Source organism: Octopus bimaculoides, chromosome 8 (genome assembly GCF_046866305.1).
Source record: "Octopus bimaculoides isolate indiv1 chromosome 8, ASM4686630v1, whole genome shotgun sequence".
NCBI classification, from domain to species: Eukaryota; Metazoa; Mollusca; class Cephalopoda; order Octopoda; family Octopodidae; genus Octopus; species Octopus bimaculoides.
This window is the reverse complement of record NC_142935.1, coordinates 55,652,156-55,671,615: the sequence shown is the minus strand read 5'-3', so window position 1 is coordinate 55,671,615 and position 19,460 is coordinate 55,652,156. Positions and strand designations below refer to the sequence as shown.

General features: G+C 35.1%; 1 protein-coding gene across 17 annotated transcripts in view; it reads right to left on the bottom strand.

The window, feature by feature from the left end:
* Window positions 1-3,928: 3,928 nt before the first annotated feature.
* Window positions 3,929-19,460, bottom strand: part of LOC106877252 (uncharacterized) — a 163,959-nt gene continuing 148,427 nt past the window's right edge. For all 17 annotated transcript variants that reach the window (XM_089356492.1, XM_089356494.1, XM_089356486.1 and 14 more), the window contains one exon: window positions 3,929-18,684. In XM_089356492.1, coding sequence (XP_089212618.1) covers window positions 18,584-18,684 — 101 coding nt within the window. In that variant the 3' untranslated portion in view covers window positions 3,929-18,583. The remainder of the gene's footprint in view (window positions 18,685-19,460) is intronic.

Here is a 19,460-nt window from a genome sequence, read left to right as displayed (position 1 = left end):
CAGTTTGCCAGCTCCTGTCAAATCATCCAACTCATGTCAGCATGGAAAATGGATGTTAAAAATGATGATGGTGATGATGATAATGATGATGATGATGATGATGATGATGACGACAATGTTGGCTATAGCCTAGTCACCCATATAGTTAACCAGGTGATACACGGAGGAATCATACCCAATGACTGGTGTAGCAGCACCATAGTCAACTGCTACAAAGGTAAAGGTGATGCTTTAGATACAAATTCCAGAGGTATCAAGTTGTTGGATCAGGTAATGAAGGTTACGGAGAGGGTCATAGCCCAACTAATTAGGGAGAGAGTCAGTTTAGAGGAGATGCAGTTTGGGTTTGTGCCAGGGAAAAGCACCACTGATGATATATTTCTGGTAAGACAGCTGCAGCAGAAATACCTAGCCAAAGATAAACCTCTGTACCTAGCCGTCATTGACATGGAGAAAGCCGTTGACAGGGTACCCCGATCCCTTATCTTGTGGTCAATGAGGAAACTAGGGATAGATGAATGGTTAGTGAGAGCTGTACAAGCCATGTACAGGTACACTGTCAGTAAGATGAGGGTTGGCAATGAGTACAGTGAAGAATTCCGGGTAGAGGTAGGGGTCCACCAAGGTTCAGTCTTAACCTTCCTCCTATTAATCTTAGTCCTCCAGGCAATAACTTTGCCAGATCAGATTGATAAGCCACAAAAATGGTGAAGCATCAATGTCCATTATTCCTCGATGAGATTGGAGGTGGGTTATCTCACTTTCATGTCTTTTAACACCAGCAAATACATGACAATAATATGTTACATATATGTAGTTGATAATGTTTATCTATATATATATAGAGCTATCTATCTTTCTCATACCAGAATGTATTTTTGATATACTAAACCCTATATAATATAAAACTTGTATCTCTCTCAGTCCATATTTTCTCTCATGCAAGAACATTTTGCTTATTCATTCTCTCAATATTCACATGACTTTTCAACTACTAGCAGTTTCCTAACCGTTCTCACATTGATATACTACTTAACCACTCTCTTGATAATGAATTCATCTAAAGAAAAACTGATTCAAATGGATTTAGTTGAACCCTCCTATCCTCCTGAATAGAATGAACCATAATGAACTGTAATGAAGATCATTAAAGAGAAGCTTTCGTTCTACTGTCTGTCACACATTTCCTCATACAGTTCTCAGATGACAGAATACCTGGTTTATAAAGTCTTCAGTCAATATAATGATCCAATGCCTGGGACATCTCAGGAACAGCTGTCAGAGACTATCTCTACTATCTTTACTAGTTTTGCATTATTTTACTATTTTTAGATTGAATTAAATGAATTTAAATGCCATAGCTCTGCCTTGACTCGCTGTTTGCCTTCCTCATTACTTTAACTGATACCTACTGACTCAGAAGTAAGCCACCAACCACCATTTTTTTTCAAACAAGACTTTCACATAACCCCAACTCCAGCTGCTGCTCTAAAAGAAATTTTGGTGAATTACCTGTTGGAGCAATCAGGATGCATACGCATTAGTTTGGATTACCGTGACCTTAACTCCTCATATTTTCAATCTATTAATCTGTCTGAGAGTGTTCTGCCTCATCTTCAAAATGACTAGTTTAGAATAAAAGCAGCTGATGAAGGAAAAGTTCCATAAGTGGCTCGTCTGTTTTCCTATGTGTTCATTCTGTTGTCTGTAAAAAAAAGTCCGTTTTTTGTGCTTTATTTATGTTCCCGTTCCTTTTTTGACGTCCTATACCCGGATATGCATCTATATATACATGTAGATATGTACATATATGTATGTATACATGCATATGCTCATATATCATTTGTATTATATATATATATGTATATATCTATATATATACACACACACGTGTGTGCATATGTATGTGTGTGTGTAAGTCTTTGTTGGCTTCTTTACATACCTATACCTTAGCGGTTCATTAAAAGAGTCCAATAGAATAAGTAGCAGACATAAAACAAGCTCTGGGATTGGTTTGTTTGACTGAATCTTTCAAGGATGTGCTCCAGAATGGCCACAGTCCATTGACTGAAGCAGGCAAAAGTCCAAGAATAAAAATTAAGAATGCAATAAAAAAAAATTGCAATTTCTTCCATTTATGTTGAAGTAAAAATAAAACTAGTGTATTAAAATTTATTTCTTTTGTAAAAAAAAGTATTAATATTTGATTGTTCTGTCTTCTTATACTTCTCCATTATTTTTCTCTATAGCCACTTAACACTGTCATTGTAGATATTCTAACACTTCAGTCCACTGAGCTAGCAAAATAAGTGATCATACAACAGACTGGCATCACATCCAGGGGGAAATATATGTGTCACGGAAACCAGGAAACTGACCCTATGACTTGGGGAGGATCTTTTTGAGTCCTAGGACTTGTGAAGGAAAAGGAAAATCTTGATTATCCCATCCATCATCAAATCTCACTTTCTTGCCATTTGTACAAATGTATTATTTCTAATTTAGGCACAAAGCCTGAAATTTTGGGGGAGAGGGCCATTTGATTAAATCGACCTCAGTACGCACCTGGTACTTAATCTATTGACCCCGAAAGGATGAAAGACAAAGTCGACTACAGCGGAATTTGAACTCAAGAGATAAAGACAGACAAAATACCGCTAAGCATTTTGCCCAGCGTGCTAACGTTTCTGCCAACTCACCACCTTATCTGTACAAATCTATTGTTGATTGAAACTATTTCAGCTTCTCACTAAGGGCTTTCCTCAGCTACATTTAGACACGATTTTTTCCAAGCTCCAATGAGACGTAGTATCTTCAATTCATATTTTTGCTTGCATACTGTAATTTTTTCAGAATTCTTTGATCTGTTGTTTAGTCCTTGCAGTCATAAACCGACTTGAAAAGCTCTTCTAAAGAAATGTCTTGGTAAGGGAGATAACTCTGTGATTCTTAGGCTGTAGTAGCTACATTGCGTTTGATGGAATAAAAATGACTTCAATGTGTACGCTTGTTTATAAGACAGCCAGCTGTAGAGAAAGTAGGTATACTTGGTGGAGTGAAGAAAAGAATTTTTGATCAAGAATAACTGGATGTCTTTGTTGCTAATATCCAAGTGAGAGATGAAAGACATGTATGCAAGACACCATCTTTGCTAGCCAGGCTCCACTCTTCAAACATTTTCAGAGATGGTCTGACTATAGATGATGGAAGATTTGAATGTAAGCAAGTGGTGATGGTATTATGCTATTTTATATTAATTAGGATTCTAATCATCAACCTAATATTTCCTGTAATCTAACATCCAAATTTAGTAGATGGATATCATGTTATTTTCACCACTTTTACAACAGTTTGCACTTCTATAATGAGATATCTAATCATGGTTTTTTGATATTGGCAGCATTTAGGAATCGTAAATGGTACCCATGAGTCAGTCATTGCTGGTGCTGTACAAATGGCACCCACCTGTGAATCATAGACGTGGTCGTTGCTGGTGTCATGTAAATGGCACATAAAAAGCATCCATTACACTCTTGGAGTGGTAGGTGTTAGATAGAGCATCCAGCTGTAGAAACTGTGCCAAATCAGACTGGAACCTGGTGCAACTCTCCCACTCATCAACTCCAGTTAAACTGTCTAACCCATGCCAGCATGGAGAGCAAATGTTAAATGATGGTTATAATGTTCTAGCTACTTTAGGATTCATCACCTTTTCAACTAAATTCCACTATTGGATTTCTGTACTTTTAGAGCAAACAATTCACCAGGTTAGGTGGCATTTTCAGCAGGTCAAGTTATTTCTGTTTACTTGGTACATCTGTGAGAAAGATATTATCATGTAGAGGAAACATTTTCATGCATAACATGTGACCTCTGAATTATGCTATCAAATGGAAAAAGGTTAACAGATAAAGAAACACAAACAATGTAAGCTTTCTTTTTTTTTTTTCAAAACAAAATTTTAATTTGATAACATCAATCACAAAACAGACAATTCCTTGGCAAAGTTTATTAAAATGGGACCAGGCATTCACTTTGCTGTAAACATGCAGGAAAGACCCTTCTTGAAGGTCTCACTTGACACAATGAAGTCAGTGAAGATGAAATCATACAAACTACTCAACGAATATGCACAACTAGTGAATTGGAAGGTCACTTTGGAAATCTTTTGTTTTTCATTATCATTTCATTTTGTAAAGCAACCAAATCATTGTTTAATAATCATAATAATAATAATAATAATAATAATAATATTGTCTAATTTAGAGGCAATTTTGAGAGAGGGGTAGTTGATTATACAAAAACCCCAGTACTTAACAGGTACTTTATTTTACCAACCCCAGAGAGGATGAAAAGTAAAGTTAACCTAGGCAGGATTTGAACTCAGAATGCAAAGAACAAGAAGAAATACTGTAAGGCATTTTATCTGGCTCTCTAATGATTCTGCCAATATCTACCATCCTAATAATAATTAACAACAACAACAGCTTATGCAATCATGAAAAAAATATATAAAGTGAAGAAAAAAAACACCAGAAAAAGGACAAGAAAAATTTGAGAAAAATAAATTAACTGGCTTTTGTTTCATTTGATTAAAACGAATTTAGTTTAAAAGCAGTTTCACTCAAAGTGAAACTAAACTGTAATCTATTCAAAAAGACTTTAAAGTCAAACAATACCCAAAATGAATTATTTTTCAACTACACTTACATAAATTTCATTGTTTATTATTATGCAATACTTTTAAAAGTAACATCAGAGCTCAAAATTAACTTTATATAATTTAATAAAGCCACACTTAGACGAAAGAATTTAACATTTGTTTTAAATATTCAAGTTGATAATTAACAATAATGATTAAAATATAATTAAAATACTAATTATAAAAAAAAAAAACGATTTTATTAATTTCATTTTATTAATTTTTTAAAATTCCAAACACTTAATAATTATTCCCGGTAACCTTTAAATCGAAGTCATTTAAAAGATTTTGGATCTTAAATATGGCACCAATTCTTAAATATTTGGTGAGACAGCAGCTGAAGATCTGAACAAGCAGGAATAATTTGAAATTCTTTTTACATGAAGACTAATGCATTCAAGAATTTCAAAGTAATTCCTGCTTTGACGTTAGTATGACAATAAGGTAGTAAAAGATGATTAACAACACACATATATCACACATCACACACACACACTGCATTATTTGAAGACAATTCTCACACATGAAACATTTTGAAACAATTCCACAGAACACAACACCCTGCGTGCTCAAAATTTACTCATTTGTTAGAGGTAGATTATCAATATGTTATCACAATATTGTTGCACCTGAAATTTTACACCGAGAACGTAGAAGTTGGGGAGAACGAGTTAAGATGAGTCCTCGATATATATTTATGTATAGAAGCACCATAATGAATAAAATTTTCAGATTTTTTGTAAGGAGGAGTGATCAGGGGAGAAAACTCTTGAACGAGCGTATGACTTAGGTAAGAGTTATCACAGGAATGCTTAAATCAACTCTGAACAAAGAAGGAAAATAGTGCTACTGTGGTGATGATACATAGAACAGTAATGCAGGGAATGGACAGGTAGTTCTTAACAAACAAACAAAAAAAGAAAGAAAAAAAAAAGGGAGCACAGAAGCATTCACTGAGCAGAATTTCACAATACTGCCTGGGGATGAAAACATTTCTGTTGAAACAACATTAGCACCAACAACACAGATCGATACGGTTTTTTAAAAATATAACCCCAAAAAATAAAACCCACTTCAGTTATAAATTAAAGCAGATGACAGAAGTGAAACAAGTATTAAGAGCAAAACTGTAAGTGGAAGGGAGGTAAAAAAAGGAAAGAGCAAAAAAAAAAAACAGACATTTTTGAGATGAGATAATAAATATCAATGACCTTGTCTCTTCCCTAGAGTTTATAAAAAATTATGTTATAATCATCATATAAAAATGGTTCTTCCAGCAATGGAGAAGGTTTTCACGAAATGTAGTAGGAAAAATTTCTGCTTCTAATACAAAGAAATTATGCAAGTTTTTAAACCAAGATGGTTTAATTTAATCCTTCTATTAATCATCAACAGCAGCATCGTCACTCTTCTGATGCAATCTATTATAACAAACTTTAATAATTGGTTATAATCTTGTATAAAAATAAAGAAAAAGGCAGTGGTACCAAAGCAATATCAACATTATATCAAATAGTAACAATAATAATTGTTTCAAAATTGTCGCACAAAGCCAGCAATTTTTAGGCATCAACACCAGTACTTCACTGGTACATGATTTTATTCAGCCTCAAAAGAATAACAGGCAAAATTGTACCTGGAGGGATTTGAACTTAGAATGTAAACAGCCAGAACAAATATCATAAACATGGGGCCAGAAATTTGGGGGTGGCACAGATGCTAACATATTGAAGGAGTGCAGTCAATTTAATTGCCCCATAACTCAATACTCAACAAGTACACGATATTTCAACCCTAGAAGGATGAAAGATAAACTTAACATCATAGATATTTGAACACAGAATGCAATTAAATTCCACAACTCATTTTGTTTGGCACTCTAATGGCTCTGCCAGTGAACTACCCTAGTACAATAATAATGATACTTTCTACTCTAGGCACAAGGCCTGAAATTTTAGGGGAGGGGACTAGTCGATTACATCGACCCCAGTGTTTCACTGGTACTTAATTTATCGACCCTGAAAGGATGAAAGGCAAAATTTGAACTCAGAACGTGGCAATGGGTGAAAATACTGCTGAGCATTTCATCCCATACACTAATGATTCTGCCAGCTCACCACCTTAATAATAATAATAATAATAATAATAATCCTTTCTACTGAAGGCACAAGGCTTCAAATTTGGGTGGAGGGGTTAAGTCGATTATATCAACCCCAGTATTTCACTGGTACTTAATCTATCGACCCCAGAAGGATGAAAGGTAAAGTTGACAGTGGCAGAATTTGAACTCAGAATGTAGTAGCTATGGCTAAATATTTCGTCTGGTGTGCTAACAATTCTGCCAGCTTGCCACCTTAATAATAAAGTTTTAACATTGGCACAATTTTACAAGTTTTGAGCAGGACACAATTAAATAAACATCCCAGGATATTTACTGCTGCTTTCTTTATCAACTTCAGAAGGTTGAAAGATGAGAAGGAAAAGAAATAGGATAATATAGTGTAAGGCATGTCATCCAGTGTAGCACCAATTGTCAGAATGATAACAATTTAAGTACAAGGCCAACAGAGTGGAAAGGAGAAATAGATTGTCAATTAGTGATCCTCATACTTCACTAGTACTTCATTTCATTGTTAGGAATCCATAATAAGAATTCCTTCAAATTTTGGCACGAGGCCAGCAATTTTAGGGTGAGTGAGACTGTTTGATTACATAGATTTAACTGGTACTTATTTTATCAATCCTGAAAGGATGAAAAGCAAAGCCAACAGCATCAACCCTAGAACGGGACTGATATTTATTTTATTGATTCTGAAAGGACAGGCAAAGTTGATCTGAATGCAAAGAACTGGAAGAAATACAATAAAGCGTTTTCCCAACACTTTGATGGATTTGTTAATAAAAACCTTTTTCATTCCAACCCACCCTAGACTGACTCCTCCACCCCCGGCTGATACAAATGTCCTGTTTTAAAATGACTTAAATTAAAACTTTCTACCAAAACTTGTTGTTAAATGTTAATTTATCATGTTCCAGACCCCCCAGATTAATTATGACAAAATTATTTTACTAAATACTTAATCAAAACAAAAGCACTTCAATAGAAATGTGGTAACAAGAATATCAATGATTCTTATAAACAGTACAAGACTTGAAATTAGGAAAAAGTAAAGGTTAGTTGGTTTTATTATTCTCAGTACATGGCTATTACTTGGTTTTACTGGCCCCAAAATGTAATGGGATGTAACTAAATAACAAAATGCAATCCATCTGCAACTGTACCAATTGCACCAATCTACTTGCCCTCTCTAATAATATTAATTTTTTTTTTTTTTTTTTTTTGTAGAAAGGAAAAAAAAAAAAGCTAAATTTGTAATGAGAAAGCTAAAAGACATTGAATCAGCTGAAGTAACCTTACAGCTAATTAATTTAGGGGTTGAACTTGAGGGGTTGAAAGTCATAATCAATCAATCATGGAAGGATTTGAACTCTGAAAATGTGTATACATGAAACCATGAAATCTACTTCACTGTTCTCCATATCATATAACAATAACAGTAATGACACTGCTGCTGCTGATGGTAATGAACCTTAACAATGATGATAACTAAGACAGGCACAAGCCTACAAATTTGAGAGCAGGGGATAGTCAATTATAGTAACCCCGAAATACTTAATTAGTTTGTTCGTTTTTTTTTTATTAACTCCAGAAGGATGAAAGATTAAAGTCTCCTTCAGTGGCAGTGGGGTGATTTGAACTCGCACACAAAGTGGTGTAAGCAAATACTACAAGGCATTTTGTCTACTGCTCTACCATTTTTGCCAATCCACTCTTTAATATATTATTATAACAATATCTAAACAGAGGAACCCAGCTTAAATATGGGACACACGGCAAAAAAAAAAAAAAGAAAAAAAAAAAAGTTTATTAGAACAAGTTATCAAAGCCAAAATGACCAATGAATTATAAAATATCAAACCAAGGAAATATCAAATAACACATACTACCAAAATGTTTTTTTGTTTGTTTTTCCATATCTTCGCTTTGCTTTGTGGATTCGATCCATTTTTGTTTTTAAAAAATAATTTGTGGCATAGTCATCATATAATATAATTCTTTAATAAATGACATATTGTTGTGGCAACATTTCAGCCATCATAACTTTTAGAGTTGAATTTAAAAAACGTTTCAACACAGCATTTTAACATATAATGAATAGAATTAAATAACAATTATTAGAAACATGATAAAAAGTCAAGGAACTTTTTTTCTGTGTATACAGATTCCTGAGAAGTTTCCAAAAGAGCAATAATAATAATAATAATAATAATAATAATAATAATAATTCTTTCTAATATTGGCTCAAGGCCTGAAATTTGGAGGTTAGGGGCAAGTCAATCACATTGATCCTTATGCTCAAGTGGTACTTACTTCATTAACCCTAAAAGGAAGAAAAGCAAAGTAAACCTCGGGGGATATTTTAATAATAATAATGATAATAATAATAATAATAATAATAATAGTAATAATAATAATGACAATGGTTTCGAATTTTGGATGAAAGGCCAGCATTTTTCGGGGCAGGGCTAAGTTGATTATATCAGCTACAGTGCTCAACTAGTACTTCTTTTATTAATTTCAGAAGGATGAAAAGCTCAGTCAACCACAATGAGATTTGAACTCAGAACATAGCGACATGAAATACCACAAAGCATTTTTCCTCAGTATGCAAACAATTCTGCCAGCTCACCATCTGAATAATAATAATCCTTTCTACTGTAGGCACAAGGCCTGAAACTTTGGGGGAGGGGGCTAGTCAATTACATCAACCCCAGTGCATAACTGGTACCTATTTCATTGAGTAATAATAATAGTTTCAAATTTTGCCACAAGGGCACCAATTTTGGGGGTGGGGATGAGTCAATTACATCAACCCCAGTGTTTCACGATCAACCCTGAAACGATGAATGGTAAAGTTGATCTCAACAGAATTTGAACTCTGAACATAGCAACAGGCAAAATACTGGTAAGTATTTTGCCCAGCATGCTAACAATTCTGCCAGTTCACCCACCTTAATAATGATAATGATAACTTCTAGTACTGGCACAAAATAATAATTTCTTATTAAGGATAAAATATAAAATAAAATGGTGCATGTGTTCTCCAGCTGGATGGGATGCCAGTCCATCGCAGCATTGCTCATTTTTGCCAGCTGAGTGGACTGAGGCAATGTGAAATGAAGTGTTTTACTCAAGAACACAACGCGTCACCCGGTCCAGGAATTGAAACCACAATCTTACGATCATGATGCTGACATCCTAACCACTAAGCCATGTGCCTCCACTATTAAGGATATACTCTTAAAAAAGAAACAATACTCTTTTTACTTAGATGCAATTTAGCTATGATATTATAAGAGGGAAGTGAAGAAGTATGTGTCACACAAGACATTATCAGAGGCATTGGAAGTTTGTCATGATGTGAATGAATTTTACGTAGGAAATGAAGCCAAATTTAAACCTTATTCTAGGAGATTCACACTTGCATGCACAGAGAGAGCTAGCAGTGATTTTCATGGGGCCATGTGCCAAGTGACATTGCTGTTTACTTCACAAGTTGTGAAATTTATGATCACATATATGCTATGGTCTGCAATTTTGTCATGGACATGAACAAAGACCCAACGTGAAATTTTGAATTAGACTTTTGAAGTCTGCTAGAGACATTGACCATACTTTGGCAAGCTTACGGCGATGAGGCAATGGGCTGTATGCAATGTTTCAAGTAGCATGGGCACTTCAAAATGCAGAACATCCCTGGAAGATGACGAGTAATCTGGAATACTTGCCACAAGCATCACCCCTGGAAATGTGGTATTGGGCCAGACCATCAATCAAGAGTTCTACTGCGACATCATGAAGCATTTGAAGGAGGACATTCGGTGAAAGTGACTGGATCTGTGGAAGTCAAAGAATTGGATTCTTTACTTTTGAGTTTCTCACCAAAAACATGGTTTCACTTCTGCACCCTCTCCCCTGTTTGCCAGATTTAACACCTGTGAACTTCCAGCTCTTCCCCCAAGATGAGAATGCAGCTCAAAGGTCGCCATTTTAACATCATTGTCGAGATTTATAGTGAATCACAGAAAGTCCTCAACTTGCTTACAAGAAACAACTTCCACGACAGATTCCAAAAGTGGCAGGGTTGCTGGGACGAGTGTATTGCTGTGCAAGGGGATTATTTCGAAGGAAATGTTGTTAACACTGAGGTTAAATAAGTTGTATTTTAATAAAACATAACTAGTCCGGGAACCTTTTGATACCACTTCATATTATTATTATTATTATTGTAATCAATAAAAGTATCATTAAGATAATAATAGTTTCTAACATTCATCAAAATAAGATAGATTTCACTTTTATGCCTTTTTTTCTTTGCTTTTTGGTTTTTTTCTCCACCTGGTGGGCATTAGCAACATAAATGAAATATCCTTGATTAGAAACAGAAGCCAAATCCTTTACATGGTACACCGAGGATGCCAATAAATAATAACATTAATACCAATGGAAATAATAATAATAATGATAATAATGGTTTCAAAATTTGGCACAAAGCCAGCAATTTTAGCAGGAGGGGACAAGTTGATAACACTGACCCCAGTTCTTGACTGGTCTTTAGTGATATTGAAAGATTAACAGGCAAAAGTTACCTCAGTGGTATTTGAACAAATATAAAGAGCTGAAAGAAATGTGACTATGCCTTTTGTTCAATACATTACCGGTACCACCAGCCCAGCACTTTAATAATAATAATAATAATAATCATAATAATAATAATCTTTTCTACTATAGGCACAAGGCCTGAAATTTTGGAGGAGGGGACCAGTCAATTACATTGACCCCAGTGTTTCACAAGGGCTTAATTTATCGATCCCGAAAGGATGAAAGGTAAAGTCGACCTCGACAGAATTTGAACAATAATAATAATAATCATCAAAATAATCCTTTCTTCTATAGGCACTAAGCCTGATATTTTGGGGGAGAGGCTAGTTGATTACATCAACTCCAGTGCTCAACTGGTACTTATTTCATCAACCCTGAAAGGATGAAAGGCAAAATCAGCCTCGATGGAATTTGAACTCAGGACATGAAAACGGATGAAATGCTGCTGAGTGTTTTGTTCAGCATGCTAACGATTCTGCTAGCTCACCACCTTACTAGAAATAATAATACAATGCAAATGTATTTCGATAATTAGATACTTCTAAAAAGTACATGTGACTGAAAAGACAATTTATAATAAACAGTTGACATTAAAAATATAATAATAAAAGCAATATAAGTAAAGAATGCTGAGTAATGTTGACAAAAAAGGTTTGAAAAAAAAAATCTGAAAACACCATACAGTGCAGTGTAATGTGTAATGTGTAACATAGTGTAATGTTGTGCAGAGCAGTGTTATGCAATGCTATGTAAGATGATGTGGTGTAGTGTTGTAGGTCCTGGTCAGTCCTGCCTGAGTAGACTTATAACCAAAGGTGTTCAAGCTATGATCATACAATCCTATGTGCTCTTCTTTCTTAAAAGGTATGGTGTGATTTGGGAGAATATAGCATCTTTTTCTAACAGGTTGCTTAACCACACAGGGCACCCTGTGTGGTGTGGTGTGATGGGTGACAACAATGATGCCAGGTGTTGGTTTACTGTGAACAATAGAAACAGCCTTAACAACTTCTCTGTTTTGAAGAGGATATCAATACTACAGTTGAAGTATGAATAATTAACTTGCATCATCGACCAATTGATAGTACAGTAACAATCATCACCACCACCACCAAAACAACAGCAACTACTCTTAACAATACCAACATTCCTATAACCTGCCTCACATCATCAAACTACTGCAATAACCCTAACCCAATCACTACAATAAGAACAGCCTTTGCTGCCACTCCTATCATAACCATCCTACCACCACAACTGTCATATCCACCTTTACTACCACCAGCCTCAACATTGTATCTACTATCATGTCCTACCACTACTACCATCACTATCTAACTACCCATACCATCGTCACTATGATTAGCATCCTAGTGCCATCACTATGATCATATTCACTTTCACCACATGCTTCCCATTGACTCCTCAATGAGATTTACTAAAATCCATACATGAAGTTCCTCTTTGACTAATCTAAACTTAGTCCCCCCAGATAATATTCCTAGAGTTGCTGACTTTCTAGATAGAACTCTAAAGTATTGAAAGATGAATGGCTCAAATCCAGTACAAGCAGAAAGAGGTACTTTGTATTATGCATATTAACATCCATTGCAGAATTAATAATTTCCATTTCATGTGAGGAGAGAGAGAAAGAGAGAGAGAAAGGAAAGGAATAGGTTTTAAAACAGATTTCTGAAATGATTTCCTGCCTTGTGTGCACCATGATTTTGCTGAATTTGACCAATTAAAGTATTTTTCTTAGTTCTCAGGCATCTATCACCACCAGCTCTGACTATCTTATTACGTATTAAAGAGGAAGAAAATAATGAAAAAGCAAAAGAAACAGGTAAGAAAGAAACCAGATACAGGAATGAAAGAAAAGAGGAAAAAAATTCATACAGTTGTGTATATGTATATTTTGTTAAATGCAATGCACAAACTCTTGGCCCTCAAGTCACTTTTACAGCTGAATAATATATATATATATATATATATATATATATATCATCATCATCATCGTCTGCTTTCCATGCTAGCATGGGTTGGACGATTTGACTGAGGACTGGCGAACCAGATGGCTGCACCAGGCTCCCATCTGATTTGGCAGAGTTTCTACAGCTGGGTGCCCTTCCTAATGCCAACCACTCCGAGAGTGTAGTGGGTGCTTTTACGTGCCACCGGCACAAGGGCTAGTCGGGTGGTACTGGCAACAACCTCGCTTGAATGTTTTTTCACGTGCCACCAGCCCAAGTGCCAGTAAGGCAATGCTGGTAATGGTGCTATTTACATGCCACTGGTACTGATTTTATTTCTCCTAGTTGTTCCACAAAACTTATATGTGTCTGTGTGTATATGAATGATGGACTTTTACAATTTATTCTACTATATCCCACTCATAAAGTATAGGTGAAAAGAAAGCTACTACAAGCTACTTACTCCAGGTGGCACCACAATCAGGTCAAATGCAGAACCTCTTTAGTTATTAAGAAAGAAGAGAAAGGAAAAAAAAAACTACCAAACACACGGTAATGATAAATGAAAGCCATTCCCCTGTACCTTCTCAGATAGAAAAAACAATAATAATAAAAAAAAGAGAAAATGTTATTAGATGAAGCAGATTCCAGAAATCACATGCACACATGAAAGTAGAGAGTGATGGCTGTGCTGATAACTGATGACAATGTAATAGTTGATGGGAATGTATTTAAAAAATCCCTGCCTGTCAAAAAAGAAGAAGAAAAAAGGGGGGAAAGGGGTGGGGGGGGGGCTTGTGTAGATGAATTGTTGTTCAAATTTTGAATGTATGTGAAATACTAAATGATGTGATTGAGAGTCTGTTGAGTTTGAGGAGTGAATGAAAAGCTTGACCATGTCAAATTTAAGGATATTAATAACATTTTTGAGCAAGCTAAGTTTAACGTATAAACGACATTCTTGATCAACTAGAGTTTAAGGAGAAAGTCAAGTTTACAGAGCTTAATGACAGTTTAGTAGGAGTATTATATCAAAATTCTAACAAGGTCACCACAATACTGTGTAAAACTCTCGTCCTACATTGGAATAAGGCTAGAATTTTGGCAGGGAAGACAATATAGTTGACTGAATCAACAACAACCGTATCCAGAAAGTTTGCCACAGGAAATTCACCTCGGGATTTTTGGCCGTAGGAAAGTTCACTGCATTGGAAATTTTGCTGCAAGACAATTTCACCAAAAAAAAAACAAAAAAAAAACAAAAGATGAATTGCTCTCTTGGGATATAATTGTTTCAACCAACCTATCTATCATATTACTATGGTAAAGCTACAGGGGATGGGGGGCAAAAGAAAGCAATCTAAAAGATGATAATGCTTCAAAAAAAAAAAAAAAATCTGCTTAAATAAAAAGTAATACAATATAAATATGATAACATTTACAAAGAACAAAAAGAAAGCAAAAAACAGTTTAGATAAAAAGCAATTTTTTTTTTCAGAGCTGCAATTTCTCTAAATCAGGTTGCCTGCCATGTCATTGAAATTATCTATATGGCGAAATTATCTTAAGGCAAAATTTCCTATACAGTGAGTTTTCCTACGGCAAAAATGTTCATGGTGAGTGTTCCTAGAACCAACAACAGTAAATAACTGGTATATTTTTGCTTATTAATCCCTGGATAGATGGAAGTCAAAGTTGACCCTAACACTGGCTACTACTCTGCTGTCGCTACCATGAAAACTGCCTTCAATACTATATAATAATATCACATGTTTTGTAATTGATATCTTCTTTTTTAACATGAAATCCACCGGATATGTTTTTGGCATATAGCATCAATCTGTGTGCATGTCTTTGAGCATCTGTCAATATGTAGTTTTAAGGGTCTGTTAATCAGTGTGTTTGTGTACGTGTTCTTGGGAGAAGTGGGTGGAATCAAATTTCCCTTTGTGCTAGATTTTCTTCAGTTGCTGTCATCTTGGCCATGGTTTCGTTGATAAGTATGTAAGTGATTATGAAAGACACACCATTGAAGGCTCTGTACCCAACAGAAGGAACCTTATCAGAAAGGTTCTGGGTTAGAATATTGGGGAAAAACACAGCACCTAGTACCCTATGTTTGGGTGGACATCTCAACATCCCATTAAAAAAAAAAGACCCCAATACCATAATAGTAATTAATAGAAACTCCTGCTTACAAATATTGTATAACAGGTTGAAGCCACTAGATTAATAGAAAGCATCTGGTAATCTAACAAAACCCAAAAACAAAGTTATGGAATGTTTGTACTATGTAGGCAACATTGAAGACAGCTTTATGTGTTTTGTCATCCTCTTACTACAGTCACCAATGAGTGGAGATACAGGGTCAGCATATCTCATGAGTAAGCAAATACTGTTGGAGTAATTGCTGATCAAACAGGGACAACGAACACAGATTTACATTCAAAAGAGGGGTACAAAAAATAATATCAGACACATGCATCAATGCATTTTCGATGGAGCTGGTCCCAATACTAAAAACAGTCCTTACAGGGACACTACTTGGCAAGAACAGGTGCGAATGAGTTAAGGAAAATGTGGAAAAACCATAGCAACAGTTAAGAACTGTTGGTCAAAGTGGTCATCTATTTTTTTTGTTTCTCAATATATTATGCAAATATAAATTTGTTTATATCAAATAATCTACAAATTCGAATGCTTTTATCCAATGATATAATTGTCCGTGCTTCCATAATACAGCCAGCATTTCTTACATAAATAGCAAAATTATACTGGAAAGAATAAATGGAAATCTGATATTCATCCCTTCTACAAGTGTTGGTGACAAACAAAATACTTACAAATTGACCTTGGCAACAATAGAAAGTTTTACCGTAATTAATAACGCAACACAGCAAGGTAAACAATCTTAGATTCTGCATTAAGTGCGGTTCTCTATTCTTAGGTTCAAACAATGCAACAAAATATCTTGCAAGATAAGTAGAACTGAAAGAAAAACAGATAATTAAGTGCCATTGTTCTGCTTTACAATAATAATTACTATTTCTTTCGCCTACTTTTGTACCAAGTTTTGTAAGCAAGTCAAATGTAATGAATTGGTCAAATCCAGTACTCTTATTTCATCAACTGCTTGCAGGTAAACCTGACCCATGTAAATCTTTAACCCAGTTCTCCTTGAGACACTTAATACTACTGATAAGCCAACACCCTTGAAAATAATATCACTACCACCACCACTACTACTACTATCATCATCATCGTTTAACGTCCGCTTTCCATGCTAGCATGGGTTGGACGATTTGACTGAGGACTGGTGAAACCGGATGGCAACACCAGGCTCCAGTCTGATTTGGCAGAGTTTCTACAGCTGGATGCCCTTCCTAACGCCAACCACTCAGAGAGTGTAGTGGGTGCTTTTACGTGTCACCCGCACGTAATAATGATGATTAATAATAATGGTTTCAAATTTTGGCAGAAGGCCAGTAGTTTTTGAGGGGAGGGGAATGGTCGATTACATCGACCCCAGTACTTGACTAGTACTTATTTTATCAACCCTGAAAGGATGTAAGGCAAAGTCGACTGTAGCAGAATTTAAATTTAGAGTGTAAAGACGAATGAAATCCCACTAAGCATTTTGTCTTGCGTGCTAATGATTCTGCCAGCTTGCCACCTTTTTAGCCTTCATTTCTACAAGTGAGAGAGAATGAGATTGTATGAAGTTTATGGAAGCTAACATTGCACTATGGACCTTATTGTGCAGAATGCACTCAAGAACTTCTCTCTCTTTCAGTACATAAATATACCTATCTATCTATCTGTCTGTCTGTCTGTCTGTCTTCAATACCGATTTGCCCAAAGACACTTGTACTAAGATTTTCAGACTAAAATCTCAGTTGAAATCCCATTATTTCATTATTCAAAATGTCCAGCAAGTACATAAATACCTCTTATTCTCTAAGTTAACTGAATATACCAATAAATAAAACATCACACTCAAGTTTAACACTCTCCTAACCATATTTCTAACTCAAAAACACACTGGTACGATCTTTCAATTCATTTTCAAAATAATCAAAAATTTCAAAAGAGATCTAGTTGTAGAATAATTGTATTATTTATTACTTATTTAACCCTATCATCATCCTGGTATTTTAAAGGTATATCTAATATATGCTTTCTTTATTAAAGATGACAAAGTTTGATTTCAGGAACATTTAGCTGTTATTTCTGGCTTTGGACTAGTGTATTTATAACAGTAGCCCTCATGAAAATATTACTGAACTTTTACCAAGTAGAATACAGTGTTAGTGTTCATGAAATAATTATTTTTCAATATTGGCACAAGGCTTGATAGTTAATGAAATGTTTGTGTGAGACTAAATTGATTGGTACTTTATTCTATTAACTCTAAGAAGATGAAAAGCAAAGTTGATCTAGACAGGATTTGAACTCAGAATACAATGAGGTATTTTTCCAATGCTCTAATGACTTCACCAATCCCCTGGCCCTAGTGTCCTGATTAAAATATATTTTACTATGAATTTTTTAACATATATATTTAGTGAATAAAATAGAACTAAGGGCGGTCTTGTAACTATACCAAGATCAAAAGATACAGTATACTGACACTTGCTTAACATACCAATAAACACTAGCTTGGAATATCGAATAAGTTTAAAATAGCAATAAGTATATTACAATTAATTAACTAAACTCCTTTAAATTCTTGATTATTTTGAAAATTAATTGTAACATAAATCAGTGCTTGTTAATAATATAGATTGCCAAAGGTTTTCTGAAGTAAAGCCTTGTTTTGTTCATTATTTGAATATGTCACAAATAAGTGTAGGGAGTAACAAAATACTCCAACGGAGGCTGAGGAAAGGAAACACAAATCTAAAATAATCAGAGGGGGGGGGGGGGGGCAATAATTTCAAAAGTGGACAAAATCAAAACATGTAAAATAGTACAACTTTTTGCCCATAGAATGTTATAAATCCAGACATGGACCAAACTTTCATACACCTACTATTATGAAAAAATATGTATTGTATATGTATATTTATGCATGTATGTATATATGTACAGATGTATATATGTGTGTATATGTTAGTATAGATATGCATGTATGGTGTTTATCTTTTCTGTCAACAAGGTGAAACATGGTTTCATGTGAACTTTCTAAGATGGCAAGTTGATATTTTCTTCACGGTCAAGCATTTCCACAATTAAAGGTGAGTTCAGGTTGTGTACACTTTGATTGTTTAAGATGTGGATGGCACCTGCAATGAAAACAAAAGCACATAAGATATAATAGAGAAAAGCGTATGTCAGATCAGGAATCTATAAATCAATAACCTTTTACATTTATAATTACTAATCATCATCATCACCATCATCATCGTTTAACGTTTGCTTTCCATGCTAGCATGGGTTGGACGATTTGACTGAGGACTGGTGGACCAGGAGGCGACACCAAGCTCCAATCTGATTTGGCAAAGTTTCTACAGCTGGATGCCCTTTCTAACGCCAACCACTCCGAGAGTGTAGTGGGTGCTTTTACGTGCCACCGGCACGAAGGTCAGTCAGGTGGTACTGGCAACGGCCATGCTCAAAATGGTGTATTTTATGTGCCACCTGCACGAGAGCCAGTCCAGCGGCACTGGCAACGATCTCGCTCAAAAGTCTTTACACATACCATCACGATTTTGTTTTCGCTTGCCCCAACAAGTCTTCGCAAGCCAAGTTTTGTAACAGTAATAATAATGGCTTCAAATTATGGCATACAGCTAGCAATTTTAGGGGAAGGGGTAAATCAATTACATTACAGATACTTATATTATCGACCTTTGAAAGGATGACAGGCAAAGCTGACCATGGTAACATTTGAACTCAGAACATAAAGCCATAAGAAATGTTGGTAAACATTTTTGCAGTAACAACAAGAGAAGTTATTGCTATGCAGTCCTGGGTAGATTTGACAAAGCCTAACATTAGACCTTTAGCATTTAACCAGCCATATTCAACCAACATAATTGTCCTGTTTTATGTTCAAACT